The sequence below is a fragment of the Pempheris klunzingeri genome, chromosome 5 (genome assembly GCF_042242105.1).
Source record: "Pempheris klunzingeri isolate RE-2024b chromosome 5, fPemKlu1.hap1, whole genome shotgun sequence".
In the NCBI taxonomy this organism is placed as follows: domain Eukaryota; kingdom Metazoa; phylum Chordata; class Actinopteri; order Acropomatiformes; family Pempheridae; genus Pempheris; species Pempheris klunzingeri.
Window position 1 is genome coordinate 17923748 of NC_092016.1, and position 15982 is coordinate 17939729.

At 41.3% G+C, this 15982-nt stretch overlaps 1 protein-coding gene across 1 annotated transcript in view; it reads left to right on the forward strand.

Annotated features, from left to right (window-relative positions):
• Positions 1–10689, forward strand: part of pdhx (pyruvate dehydrogenase complex component X) — a 31120-nt gene extending 20431 nt beyond the window's left edge. The window contains exons 8-11 of the mRNA XM_070830669.1: positions 158–216; positions 1253–1411; positions 8655–8719; positions 9772–10689. Coding sequence (XP_070686770.1) covers positions 158–216; positions 1253–1411; positions 8655–8719; positions 9772–10027 — 539 coding nt within the window. The 3' untranslated portion in view covers positions 10028–10689. The remainder of the gene's footprint in view (positions 1–157; positions 217–1252; positions 1412–8654; positions 8720–9771) is intronic.
• The last annotated feature ends 5293 nt before the right edge of the window (positions 10690–15982 follow it).

Below are 15982 nucleotides of genomic sequence, written 5' to 3' on the forward strand. Positions count from 1 at the left end.
TCACCCCATATCTGTCGACCTGCTCTGCCTAGGCAGTTAGGACCACCTCGTATTAGCTGTCCAACCATCTCACAGCCTTAATCGTGGTAATAAGCAGAATTTACTTTTGTTGAGTATCATCAGAACTTGAATTCCACTCTCTTTTTTGTCTTTTCAGAACAAATCAAAGTGTCCGTTAATGATTTCATTATCAAGGCAGCTGCTGTTACACTTAAAGTAAGTATTGTTCCAGCTCACTTCATTGTTGTAATTTAAGCACGTGCATTATAAATGCACGTGGTTATTCACATAAAAGTATCTTGTCCTTTATGTCTTTAAATCTGAGATAAAATCTGCATGTTTATGGCATAAAAGATACATGCTAATGCTGGTGATTTGAGGAATGTGTTGATGTGGTCATCTGATAATTTAGCAACAACAATTCAACACCATTGGCTATCATCTACACACATTTAACACAATCATGAGGTATTTCATCTCAATATGTGTTGACAATTACATTGAAATGACAACATGGTTTAGAACTCTTTTATTTCAAGTACACCCTGCTTCATTCACCAAACATTTATCTTCAGCTATCTTATCTGGGTGGTTAACATCAACACATGCCAGCTATCATGGGAGCTCAACATTGCAGAGCGCTAACTATTGGAAGATATGTATGAAACACTGCTATACAAGTAACAGCTGAGAAACCTGGCTGTTTGGTGCATGTGTTACAGCAAATGTGAGGAATGTGGAACAAAAATGTGTACATTTCCAAGTTAATGTGAGTGTAAAATGCCAAAGCACCACATGGCTTTCTCAAAGACCAGACACTAAGTTTTAGTGTTAGAACAATGTCTCACATGGCCAAAATACCTCTTTGGATAGGCTTCTGCACTAAACTGGTGTATTATTCACTTGTGTAACACCAGAAAATTGGCAAAAGCAGCTGTACTTTACCTTGAGTTGACCTAAGTACATCAGGAAATGGCTTCTGAGGCCAGTTTGTAAAAAAGCTGAAACCAAATCAGCCACAGAAGCTACTTACACTTAGGTCAACTCACGGTAAAGTACAGCTGCTTTTTAGATTTACCTGCCTGATATTAAGTGTGTAAATTAACCACCATATTGATAAATGATTTGCCAATTTTTTTTGTAATATAATGTTTTTTAATGTTTAGTGTTAGGGATATGATAATCATTTCTCGTAGTTGAGTTCTTTTATATCTGCCAGAACTTGGGCTGACATTTGACATTTCTATCCTAGGAGATGCCAGAAGTGAATGTAACCTGGTCTGGTGATGGACCGCGTGCACTTGACTCAATCCACATTTCAATCGCAGTGGCGACTGACAAGGGCCTCATTACCCCCATCATCAAGGATGCTGCAAACAAAGGCGTCCAGGAGATCTCAGCTAATGCTAAGGTAAAAAAAAAACAAGCTTGTTGTTGGAGTTGGCACATTTTGCTGTTGATTTGTACGTGGGAATAGATAAAGGAGTCGAGACTTGGCTGCAGTCCGACCGTATGGGAAAGCAAGCTCTGTGGGCATCTGTAGAGTTGTGCTGGCCTTTTCGCTAGAACTGTATTGCGCACAAAGTAGTCTTTTTTTTTGTTTCTTTTTTTTCTCCTGTTGTCCAACAGATCTTTTGTATAGATAGCAGGTTCAGATCAACTGGATAGATCTGTAGCTAAGTGATTATGTTTTGGATAGTTAGATTTTTGGTTTGCTGGTCTCAGCTGTCCCTGGCCTCAGATGGAGTACAAGGCAACAATGGTCAGTTCTTTCTCCTGCTCGCAGTAAGCAGCTGGGGACAGGCATTTATTCATAAACACATGAGTATACTCTCAAAGTCTGATAGGCGTGTACTGACACACACCCGATGATTAATCTCAAACACATACTCACAGATCAGATCAGAACAGATCCTTTTCGCAGGATGAGGGTAATATGAATGTAATGTCTCAGACCAGCAGTGACCGGCTGTAATATAGCTAGATGTTCAAGGTCCATACTTATGCCTGTTATGTCTCAGTGAAGATTTGGTGTCTAATCCAACAGCTACTGGCAACAAATATGGAAAACTCATCACTGTTCATCCCTAACGCATAAAATGGTGTTGTCAACAGTGCTGGAAGACTGATTATCAAAATAATGACACAGTATTAGCCTGAACAGTGTTCATCACATTTCAGTCTCAGCAGCAGTATTTGTAGCAGTGATAGTGGCAGTAGCAGATGTAATAGTAGTTGCAGTGGCAGTGGCTGAAGTAGTATTAGTATGGTAATATTTGTAGTGACAGTACCAATTTCACCCTAGCAGGAGTGAGAACATGGGTGGTATTTTAGGGAGTACACACAGTATGTCTGCGAGAGTTGTTGAGGGAGGGAGTGATTGGGTGTGTAATTAGGTTTCAGACTCAGATTCCAGCATGTACAGTTGTGTTCAAAATAATAGCAGTGTGTTTAAAAAAGTGAGTAAAGCTCAAAATCCTTATAATAGCTTTTATTTCCATACACGCAAATGCATTGGGAACACTGCACATTCTATTCCAAATTAAAACATAAGGAAAAATGCATCAAATTTGTTTATTACTTTACAGAAAGTGAAGAAAAAGGAATATTAGGCTGTTCACAAAAACAGCAGTGTCTGCATTTCTCTTCACAAACTCAAACATTTACTGTAAAAACTGAAAAATGCTTGAAGGTTTAGCTTTCCTGTGAATCACTGAACTAATATTTAGTTGTATAACCACTGTTTCTGAGAACTGCTTCACATCTGTGTTGCATGGAGTCAACCAACTTCTGACACCTGTGAACAGGTATTCCAGCCCAGGACGATTGGACTACATTCCACAATTCCACTGCATTTCTTCAGAAACAGCATTTTTGATGTCACCCCACAAGTTTTCTATTGGATTAAGGTCCGGGGATTGGGCTGGCCACACCATAACGTTAATCTTGTTGGTCTGGAACCAAGATGCTGCTCGCTTACTGGTGTGTTTGGAGTCGTTATCTTGTTGAAACACCTATTTCAAGGGCATTTCCTCTTCGGCATAAGGCACCATGACCTCTTCAAGTATTTTGATGTATTCAAACTGATCCATGATCCCTGGTATGCAATAAATAGGCCCGACACCATAGTATGAGAAACATCCCCTTATCATGATGCTTGCGCCACCATGCTTCACTGTCTTCACAGTGTACTGTGGCTTGAATTCAGTGTTTGGGGGTCGCCTGACAAACTGTCTGCGGCCCCTAAACCACAAAATGTCGTGCCATTTCTCTTTAGGCCAGTCAATGTGTTCTTTGGCAAATTGTAACCTCTTCAGCACATGTCGTTTTTACAACAATGGGACTTTGCGGGGGCTTCTTGCCGATAGCTTGGCTTCACATAGGCGTCTTCTAATTGTTACAGTACTCACAGGTAACTTTGGACCTTCTTTGATCTCCCTGGAGCTGATCATTGGCTGAGTCTTTGCCATTTTGGCTATTCTTCCATCCATTCGAATGGTAGTTTCTATTTTCTTCCACGTCTTTCTGGTTTTGGTTGCCATTTCAAAGCATTTGAGATCATTTTAGCTGAGCAGAAAATCATTTTCTGCACTTCTTTATATGTTTTCCCCTCTCCAATCAACTTTTTAATTAAAAAGTTGAGTACGCTGTTCTTCTGAACAATGTCTGGAACGATCCATTTTACTCAGATTTTCAGAGATAAATGCCCTATAACCAGCATGTACAACATTTGCTGCATTTGTTCTTAAAAGGGCCACCTGTTTGACACCTGTTTTTTCACAGAATAAATGACCTCATAAAAGACCTCACTAATTGAAATCCATACTGCTATTATTTTGAACACGCCCCTTTTAATTAATGATTCAATAACACATAATCAACAGCATGCATGACATGACTGTTGGATCTGTTGGTTTTCTACATGTTTATCTACAGGTATTTTCCATGTAGAAATATAATTTCTACCAAAAACAGTGATTGCTCTGGTTAGTGATGTTGGACTGCTATTATTTTGAACACAACTGTATGACTATGCTGTAATGGCGTAAATCCATTCAAACAGATATTGCGATAGATGTGATGGTTTCAGCCTTGTGAGGTGTTGCCTGTTTGTCTGGAAAGACATCCTGACACACTAATGCTGTACTCTAAGTGTTTGCAAAACTAGCAGTGAAATTATGTGTTGCCTCCTCAGCATGTGGTTGTATAGATTACTTGTGTTCACAAATTAGTTCAGCACAATTTGACACACCTTTCTCTCTCCTTTTTGAGTGCCTCATTTTGTTTTATTTGTATACATTGTTTATTCTACAGTAAATGAAATAAGTGTATGTTTAAATCAAATAATGCATAAATTTTTTTCAACATACCAAAATATATGTTGAAAAAAAAAAATTGAAATCCTTCTGTTCACATCTTTGTTGTGAACAGCATTTTTTTATATATGCTGTCTTTATTGAACAATTTTGATTACTTCAGTCAAATCATTTAATGTTTGTTGCTGCTCAGCAATCAAATCACTCCATGAAAACATTACATAACTGGCGCACATACGCACACAACAGCTGCACTAAAATATCAGCACTAACACAGCGGACATTGCGGTCCAATTAAGCCCTCAAAACGTGCTTTGCCACCCACTGCTTTTCCTGTAAGAGATTAAAAAGCTGATATTTGATCTGTGTATGTTAAGAGAATCTCAGGAATGCTTCGTCGCGAAGGTCTAGTCGATAGTGTGCATGTGTACATTCTTACACTAGAGAAAATACCATCAACATGCTTTCCAGACAGATGCATTGTATTTTTTCCAAGGTTGTCACTCTCACTCTAGCTCTGGTAGAACTAGAATTCAGGGACTCAGACCAGTAATGAGCTAGTTTTCCTCACCAGGTGTCTCATCTGCCTTCTGGGTGTTGACAATTTCCTTTCTTCATTTTAGCCATGCACAGTCTGATAGTTTGCATTTATCTCTGTGCTTGCTATTGGACATTTAATCATTTCTTTAACATGATATCGGAATATTGCCCCCCATGGCCCGTCACCAAAAGGTGAAAATGTGACTGAAAGGATTTCACTTTGGGAGAATTTCACTGGATAAGAAGTGCATCTAAAGTAGAAGTCTGTTGTGGTTACTTGGCTAGTTAGGATAGACGAGATTTGGCTGCCTGTCAGTACAGCAGAATGTAATGAATAACATGGCATTGTCTGGCCCACCAGAAATGGTGAGGACTACATGTTTTTGTTTTTTTTCTTTTGAACAGAGGGCTCCCTCTCTAAACTCAGTTTCCCAGAGTCCTTTAGTTCCCCAGATATGTGCTAAACCCACCTCGGGACCACTTCCCCCACTGCTCTCTCCCTCACACTTGTCATCTAGACCCCTGAGGGTCCAGCTCTCTTTTTTTGCCAGGCTCTCTTTTGGTCTGGACCCTGCAGGGTCCAGTCCCACCTTAGCTCTCTTCCCCCTGGGCTCTGCTGGAGCCCAGCTTCAGCCTTGCACCTGGTGCATGGCAGCGTGACATGAAGCCCTGCCTGAACCAAGTTTCTCAGCACCAGCAGGTATGACTCAAAGTCTGCTAGCTGATCTTCTAAAATAACAGGAGCACACCAGAAAGACAACATTATTTGGTGCCCCATGTGAGGTGGTGTACTGTTGGCAATTATTCATAATTGTGCAATATTCATTTTCAGCAAAACACCTACATTTTTGATAAACTTTAAAAATCATCAAGGGTCCTCAAATTTAACTACTAGTCTGCCACAATAATACACATCCAGCTATACTTACAAACATGTGCATTGTTGTGAAAATTGATCTAACTAAATCTAGCTAAAGCAATTTGAGAGTTGGTTGTAAAAGTGTGTTACAGTGAATTAATGCTAAAGCTAATGCTAACACTGATTATTATGTTTGATCACACATATTTGAATATCGCATATTCAGTGCAATCTTGTCAAGTTGTCAGTATTTGCTGTAAGTGCTTCCCTGATAGCTGTGAACATTGAGAGCTTTTACTTGCTGTGTATTTCAGCCTGACTAAGAAATAGAGCCTGAGAGAGCCACAGTGTGCCACCAGCCTTGTGATACAAAGTTTAGTACCCAGCTGTTACTGCTGCGTGTTGTAGTCAACTTTAACAGACAACCCTGACTGTCACTGCCCTGCATAGTGTATGTTAACATTTTGGTGAGCAAACATATTTCGTGTTAACCTGTGTTAACCTTTGTTGGCGCCAATTTGCTATTCCCACCAGATCCATTAGAAGGTGCCGTAGCTACCCATCGTCCACAGGAAGTGCACAAGTGTAGGCCACCACATTGTTTAGTTAGGCTAGTGTGCTGTCCAAGCTACACTACAAGGTGTCTGCCAACACAACACTACAGCCAATCACTCTGCTTTGTCGTATTGACAACTTCACCCCTTTCTAAGCATAACAATGGAGAACCCCAGTTTAGAGCAGTTTATTTCTTCCACAACACAAAGCCTAAAGCTTGGCTACTTTGAATTCATCAACAGATTGAATTTCAGTGAGTGCACAGAAGAGATAAACTCACTACTAAATGACAGGTTTGATGCACAGATTGCATCCAATGGCTCATTGTTAAAATGCTTGCTCTTGACCTCGGCCTTCAGAGCAAGGCAGTCGTAGAAAAGGAGATAGAAGTTCTTGGAGCGCAAAATGCTCACCTCCCCCATGAGGTTCACACGGCTAATAAGAAAGACCTGCACACAGCAGAATTAGACCTCTGCACACACAAAGAGGAACTGTTCAGGCTCGAATCAGAGCGGTCGGCCCCACCACAGTCATTCATCCATTGTGATTCTGGTTACTCTGATTCACACCCTTCCTGAACTGACAGGTTAACTCCTCTCAGAGGATATGAAATTTTCCCACGTGACCCTGAGTTCTTGGGAATGAAGACAGCTTCTCAGCCTCCACTGAGAGACAGTGCTCACAGCCACCTGGCTTCCATATCTCTGAAACAGACATAGAGGGACGCTAGCTGCCCGGGGATAGAAATGACCAAAATAGAAGCAGAAGGCTGCCATATGCAGAAATTCTGGCCCAGAAATATGACCTGATAAGGGACAGGTCAGATGATGACTACAGCACCTCATAGTCATAATCCATCGGACATTGACAGCACATCTGAATGCTTTTCTGCATCTGGTTACCAGGAGCGTTACAGCCATGAGCCGCAAGAACTCAGAGTTCCAGAGATCACTTTTTGTTTTTTTGTAGTTTGTTGTGTAGCGATAAAGTTAAGTTGATAGTAGTTTGCTCAGACAGACACAGGTCTTGCATGCAACTAACCATCCTTTCCTCAGCTACCACCTTTATCATACACATGCTTTACAAATAGGGCTCGACCTAGAGACAAAGCTAACAGCAACAGTTTAGGTCAGTTTTGTCTTTCGCTGACCCACATGCCAGGGGGTCTGGCAGCCATTTTGTACGGCGTTCATTTGGTTCTCCCACCTTTTTGTAGTCCCACATCTTACCTTCTTTTGCATATTCACATGAACAGATAGATTAGGTTAGTTAGATTGCTTGTATTTTTGACTTTATGTTTTAATAAAATGTTTTAAATCACATCCTGTCTTCTTTAATGTTGTACAAGAGCAAATACTGCCAACCTCTACTCTGTCAAGAACTCAAAAATCCTTCAACTAGTTATCAATATGGTAACTTTGTTTTTAGATATTAAGTTAATTATTAACCATAATACCAAATTGATAGCTTAGTTAATTTTTCCTCTGTGGATGAATTCTAATGAATTTGGTGATCCCCTGACTATTCCTGTAACGCCACGAGCAAGCCAAAGTTTTCACCCATCTGTGAAATATCTCAACATGTTCTTGATGGGCAGGCACAAAATGTTGGACATGCATTCATGCTACCAAAAGGATGAATCCCACTGACTGTGGTGATCCCCTGACCTTCTCTCCAGCACCACCATGAGGTTTGACATTTGAAGATTATGAGTGGAATATCTTGAAGAATTGCCATGAAATCTAAGGGTGCCCCACCTCAAGATGAATTAAAGGGTGATCCCCTGACATCTACCATCACATTTTCATTTTGTCAACAAATATAACGTTAGCCTAAGCAATGTTTTGTGTTTAGTGCTAATTAGCAAATGTTACATGCTAACACCCTAAATCAAGATGAACATGGTAAACATTACACCTGCTCAATATCAGCATGTTAGCACTGTCATTTGAAGAATGCTGTCTTCAGCGTTTAGCTCAAAGCAATGTGTGCTTTTACTGATATGCCTGAAAGCTGCTATCATGACTGTAGACCCATTGTTGTGAATCCAATGCCAGTTGTAGTTTTTCATTGTAAAATACTGTTTGCACTATTTTACACCTTTAGTTGGTTTGATTAACTGCTGTAAGGCCAATGAAAAAAGACAGAGCTTTCGTGATAAAGTTTTGTGTGCTGCATATATCCAATACTGTGTGTGTTTGTTTGCATAGATAAATCAGGAGCTTTGGTAATATCAACACACGTATTTGTAAATATTTGGATAGTGGTTTTGTCTTGTATGTCACATAGGATGTGTGCATTTATTCATCATTAACAAGCTGCTTGGGATTTTTCTTCTCTGACAGTAAGCTTAAGAGTTTGAATGGCGTGTAATGTTTCCACAGGCACTGGCTCAGAAGGCTCGAGATGGGAAACTTCTGCCTGAAGAGTACCAGGGAGGCTCATTCAGGTAGGCCTAAGACACACATCAATCAATGGCTCTATCAGTATTTATTTATATAGCGCGCAATTCATAACCAATGTTATCTCAAGGCACTTTCCATAAAGAGCAGGTTTAAACTAAACTCTTGCATTAAGAGAGAGACCCAACGATTCAAGAATTCAAAATTGACGATCCATCTTTTGGGTAAAGAAGAGGCGTATGGAAAGACATTTTAAAACTGAATGTTATTTTCCAGTCTTCCCTCTTCAGTCTTTAGTATAACTGTCAGTTTTGTCAGTTGAATAAACAAATGTTTTTGTGTGGGAAGAGTGGCCCTTTAATCTCTAACACCTAATTCTATTTCACAATTTCCTTTGTAGCTCAGTGATAAGATAACCATCATTTATTTCTGCTAGTATGACTTAAATCCGGTTTCACAGATAGTCAATACATTATGCATATACTACATTTCATGCTGGCCTTATCCGAATGTGGTCTTGGGCGACAAGTACCATCAGTTACAGTGCCATCAATTGCAGAAAAGTGGAAGGGAGGCTTTTCAACTCATTAGAATTAATGGTGTCATTTAGACATAAATGGGGTTTCTGTGTCAGGCAGGAGCGATGAATTCCTACAGAGATGCAGCCCGCTTTGTCCTCCTGAGGATATATGTGCACACCCTTCCTCTATTCGTTTTTCCATCCCCCTGAGCTATAATTCTCATTAAGGCAAACAGCAAACTGCCCCCGGGTCAGTCTTGCTCACCAGACACAACATTTAAAGAGAGATTTGGAGGCTGGTGCTGTTGTATTAATGTTGACTGATCGGTGTTCTATTTTGTAAAAGAAGATGTTCGCAGCCAATTATATTTACACACTTAATTTGCCTTTTTATTTTTTATTCACTCACTCTGAGAAGTAATGTTCCTTTTTGCATCAAGGGGCTGGTTTTAGAACCACCATTATGTCTGCTTAGTTAATCTTTATGCGTTTTCTCCCCTGACTAAAGATGTAATATGAACTGTCTCTCCTCTCGCCCCGTTCCTCCCTCCCTCCTTTCTCCATTTCTCTCGGTGGCAGTATATCTAACCTGGGCATGTTCGGCATCAGTGGCTTCAGCGCCGTGATCAACCCTCCTCAGGCGTGTATCCTTGCCGTCGGGACCTCCAGGACCGAACTGCGACTGTGTGAGGAAGACCAGAGCCTGCGCACCCAGCAGATGATGACAGTCACGCTGTCCAGTGACGGACGACTGGTGGATGACGAATTAGCTTCGCGGTTTCTAGATACATTTCGCGTCAACCTAGAACAACCGCAGCGCATGGCCCTAGCCTGACAAACTAAGCGAGATAGCTGTATGAAAGCGATTTGAAAAGACAAAGCAAGAAAATACCTGCATGACACAGCCTGTCTCGTGCTTTCACAAGCACAAGTTGACTTCTGTTCATGCTTGGCTTACAGAATAGTTTTGTACATAGTATAAACTTCTGTTTGTGGCTTGCTTCTGACAGATAATCACCTGGCTTTGTGATGGAGGAGTTAAAGTGAGCTTCTGCTAGGGTGGGAAAAGATTCTAGCAGTGGTGCCAAATATTACCAAGACAGAAGTTTCATAGCAGGGTGCATCCCACATACTATAGTCAGGATGGCTGTCCTATCACACCAATGTTGTGTATATATAATGTGTTTTTTCCAGTTCGAGTTCTATTGTCACTATTAATACATGTGCAAATGGTACTGTAAAAACATCCCATGTTCATTTGTCAAATATATTTATTACTGAACATCAGCGGCAATGCCGTTTCTAATCTCCTGTTGTTATAAAACTCAACAGAAGTTATGAACTCAGTTAATAATTAATGTGAATATGTTTTAACTTATTTAAAACATATGCTTTTCCCTTAAAAACTAATCTTGCAATTCAGTGTGTATATATATATAATAGATCCAATCATTTAGGTTTTGGTTTCAATAGATGCCAATAAAAAACTGTTCAGCCTCGAAATATCTGTATGCCTCATTAAAATGTGTTTGTCCCTACCTTCATGATGTTTCACAGCTACCAGGGAAACCACAGATGTGTGTGTGTGTGTGTGTGTCTGTTTCTATTTAATTAGCATCTAAAGAGATTATGTAACCATTATTTCATAGAAGCCAATTAGGATAATTTGCTGGGCTGAGTATACAGGTCAGTGTCTGCTGGCAGATGTTTATCTTTGCTGTAAGCGTGGGGAGAACAGCTGTTTACATTGGTATCGGCACCAGTCAGGCAGAGCTTATCCTAGATATGCATGAGCAGGGTTTGGTATTGTGTTTTTTTTCTCTTTTTTTTTTTGAGATGAAGGAAGCTACTGAAATGCGGAAAGCTGTGATCACAGACTTTGTCTTGTCTCCAGCTTAGATTTCCATTTTACACACCACATACTGCTGCATGAGCAGCACCTACGCTGACAATACGGGTGCTCTTAAGACACATCTGAATTCATTACTCTTATTCATGTGCTACATTAGCTGATTTACAAGATGGGGTTCCTGCAATTTTAATTCACAATGTAAATTACCAAAGGTGAGCTGTGTATTACACAGACAGTGGAATAGAGGAGATGGAACTTTATTTCCATCTTTCCATCTTCATTAATATGCAATGCTATTAAGGCCAGAGCTGTGGTGAAAATGACTGTCTGATAGTAACTCCAATAACTGCCCTTTGCCCTACTATTCTGCTTTTACTGCAACACACTGAACCACTTTTAAATGACTGTTGAGCGAGCACATTTTGTACTGTGGTTGCTGTGGCGTCAGATCGAGATGTGTGCATTCTGCGCTGAGGAGGGAGACATACAGGCAGGATACATGGGGACAGACGGGGTGGGTGTGGGTGATTGGCACAACCCAGCTGTTTTCTACAGTGTGCCCACTGTTCTTGCTGGCCATTTGCACACACGCAGACACCTTCCACAGTGCTAGTTGCCACGGTGATGGAAGGTACACTCAAAAAGTGAACAGAGGACAAAAACGGTGCCCTTTAACATTTAAGCTCGAGTGGCAATCATTATACAGCAATGCAGAGAAGAGTCGGTGATGTGCACTCGCATCATGCTTTGCCATGCCTTTTTCACTGTTTGTGTTTCAGTTAAAATGACATGTCACTCTAAACTTTTTCATCATTCATACATCTTGCTGACAGTCAAGTTTTTTTTGTAAGATTTCCAAATCACTCTTAAGTCGTACCTGGCTTATTGAATCACATTTGAGGCCTTATTCCATCATCTGACATCATCTCCTCCCAGCCACAGCCAGACTAATCCTTTTCTTCCAGTTATCTCCTCCTCATTGAATATAAAAGTGTTTACTTGGTGAACCGTGGTCATAATCCCAATGCTGTATTGCGGCGAGCATTTATCTGTGTGCACAACTTTACCAGCTGCTGGGAGGAGATACAGCAGGTCTGCAGATCCAGCTGAGATCAAGCAAAATGCAGAAATTGACACAACTGCTCGAGAAGCCGAAACCGGTGTGTAAGCTGCCATCAAAGCACATAAAAAAAGTGCACGGGTAAATGGCAGGAAGTGAACAGAAATGTGTGTACGCTCTATGCGAGGGTATTATGCGTTTGTTGGCACCCATAAATTAGGTGGCATGTTACCCCAGCAGCACACTGACAGGAAGACAGTGTTAAATGCTCTGAGCAAGTGTGCATATTCTTGCAAATGTCAATTATTGTCTTATGTACTACCACACCTCCCAGCCTAGTGAGGTGTTTGTGTTAGTACGAAGCTTCCTTGTGCCATTGATGCGCATTATCGTCCAGGCTTAATATTTTTAATGTAGTAGACTGTCCTGCTGTTGCTATATGCTTTTTCTGTTGTAATGCGCCTTTAGTTGGTAATGCCAAGATGGTGAAGGCGTTCCTTTAATGGATACCTTCCTGCTACACCACATTTTGCTATCAGCTGTTAAGCAGAGCAGTTGAACAATGCCCTTCCAAATATCAACTCTGCAAATGCAGCAATATAGATTCTGACATTTCCTTGGCTTTCCTGCCACAGTGTGACATTTACTCCTCTGACTGCCGACCGCCAATCTCTGCCCTGCAATCTTGTTATGTGTAACAGCTGGATAAGAGAGCCGGCAGACAGAAAGAATCAGATTTGTTCCCACAGAGGTTTTGATGAACTGTGAGCAGGGTCTTGAAGATAGAGCGGGGGCTCGAGCTCGCGTGTAGGTCAGACTCATGGACACGCAGCGTGGTGCAGAGTGATGGAGGCAGTTGCTATGGTGACCAAAGTGGGCGAGTGTGCACTTCTGTTGTGCTGATATTTGGATGTCCTTCAGATACATCGCCTGATGAATGTGTTTGTCCAAATAACAGAAGTAGTGGCTGGATTCCGTGTCTGAGAGGGTTTCAACTACCCATCCAATGAAGAGCTGGAAGTACCTCTTGATTGAAATAAAAAAATAAAACAGGGTGGGGGTGTGGTGCAGTCCCCCAATGTGCACCCCACCCTATTCCAAAGCCTCCAACCAGCCCCTCCCAGTCCTCCTGGGCTGTATCAAAGCTCTGAACCATTTATGTCCCTTGGCTTTTGAATGGAATCAAATGGATTTGGAATGGAATGGATTTCTCTGTCTTCTGAAGGAATATAGTGTTTTGGAGGGGAAAATAAAGATCAATAATGAATAATTTGCCCAGTTATAAAAGGAAAATCATCCAATAATGAACCATTTCAGTTTGTTTTGCCTCTCAGGAGTCCCTCCCTGTCTCAGTCCCTAGTCTCACACACACACACACACACACAGACACATATTTCCCTGTGTGAATAGGCTTTGCGAATAATCACCAGGGTTGGTGAGAGGCTTGCTCTCATCCACATTATCTCACGCTCAAGTTTGTTCAACCATTGTTGACAGGATTTCCTCTGGTCTCCCCATTTTCCCTTACTACCAGCACTTCTCTATTCATTCGTCTTTTAACTGGGATGCGAAGCCTGCCGTTAAATTACCACCTCGTAGATTCACTTCCTTCTTCTGTCTAAGTTATCCTATATTTAAACTCATATGTCAGCTTCCTTTACCGTTCCATTTGCGGCATCCTGTTTTAGCATTCTGAATAGAAGCACATTAACCAGAAATTAACCAGAAATCGAGTGGCATCCGCACCCATTTCAGCTGTGAACTTACAGTGGTTTATCATCACCATGCTCACACCATGAGAGTACGACCCAGATTGGGGATGACACAGGACATTCCAAATGGCTATACAGTACTCTGTGACACTCACTGTCCAAACACGCCCGCTCTGCTGTCCCAGCACCCAAACACAAGCGAGGCCCTACTTTGTTGTCGTTGCACAAAGCCCTGGCCTTTTGAAGCACTCCAGTCATGCTCCCATGACGCCCCGATAGCTCATTCATCCTGAGACACTGCTGGGTGAGGCAGAGCTCATCTATTGGCCAAAAATGCACAACAAGAACACACTCCTGACGACCTCCCTCACCTCCTCAGGGAAGCGCAGGCAGCAGTATGGTTAGACTTCCAGCTGCCTCTCAGTAGTTTTGGTTGGAAGTACTAACAGGAAGTTTAACTGGCAAATAAAGGCATAAACATCAGTCTAATAAATACAAAGAACTGGTGTTCTTACTTGGATCAGATTAAAGTGTGTGGCTGTCTTTGTCACCAGCAGGCATTTCATGCAACTGTTCTGCACCGATAACCGTACACCACTTCGTTCTCATTATTACACCAGATCTGTGCAAACACTCATATTCACTGGATGTTTATGTGAATGGTGGATTTCATCTCACTGCTCTGTACGTATATGGACATCTTGCAATCTCCTCTAGTCGCATTCCAGTGACGGCGCTGGTCTGAGGGAAAAAGGCACGTTGCCGGACAGGAATGCTGAGGCGGTGCCATTACCACAAGGATTCCCAACCACAGGGACGTCTGGTGCAACTGCATGTGTGTTTTCTCACTGAGTAACCATCATTGACGTTTCTTTTCCTTTGCTGGATGCGTATCGGCTGAGTCAGCAGTCTGATGTTTAATTCAGGGTTCAGTCATACCCCGTAAACAGCTGTTTAGCTCAGCTGCTGTGACGTCATCCGGCAAGGCTAGCTAGATAATAACCCTGGAGCCTTTTGGTTATTTCTCAAGCCATCATTCAGGGGGGTCTGGCTTCACATAAGCTTTATCCCTCTTTCTTTTTCACATTCCCTTTCAAAGCCACTTTACACTCAAATATGACCCACTTAGTCAGAAGGTCGTGTTCATGTTCTCACAAGCTCTCAAACACGATGAGTTCAACTAAGGTGAACATGTTTATTCTACTTCTATCGACTGGCAGTGATTACGTTTTTTGTGCATTCCATTGTGCTCAAGTGTTTTTTTTTTTTCAATTCAGTCTAACCTACACAGGGCAGCGTGTATGTTCAGTTGTTTGGGAAGACATTTGTCATTCACGGCAAATGTTACACATTGACCCAACTACTCAATAAAGGAGTGTATCGGCTTTGCAGTTTTTGTTAATGTTGCTTCTCCGAAGAGAGAAACTAGTACAGACAGTTCTGAGAGGGAAATAAATTCAGGCAGGATAATCATTTGTCTTCAAAGTCTCTCAGTCACTCTCTCTTTCTGTTTCTTGCTCTGTCTCTTAGACTCTATTTTTCATTAGCCAGCAATCTTTTACTGTTACTCTTTCACTGTCAGTGTTTAAATGTTTTATTTCCAGTTGCGCCTTATTAAATTGGACTATAAATCACTTTTAATTTAGACATATTTACATTAGTCTTTATGTCACGTAAAGATAAAATAATCAAGGCAAACTTTATTTATGTGGCACAGGTGGTTTACATGAGAAAAAAAAGAACAAATCCAACTGAGCCGATGAACCAAATACAAACCATGCATGGTTTTTCTTAGCCTCTTGACTTCCTTTAGCCTTTACTGACATCTGACTTGGGCAAACCACTGATTAGAACGATAGGTCAAGTGGTTTCCCATGAACAACAGAGAGACTGATGGCCTTCGGGTAAATGCAAAGATAATTAATTGGAGAATGTTTAGATTTAGTTTGAAGAACGTGTCACAAATGTGATTGATAAATCACACGCAGACACATGAGTGATCTTTTCAGACCCATAATCTTTTCAAATGAAGGAAGTCACACCCACGCACCCAGGATTTCACCTAAGAAATGAAAATTAAAAAAAGAGGTCAGAGTGCAGAGAATGATTCACACTTCTTACCCTGGAAATATATGCCACTTCCTGCTTTGGGTGTTGTCATAGTGA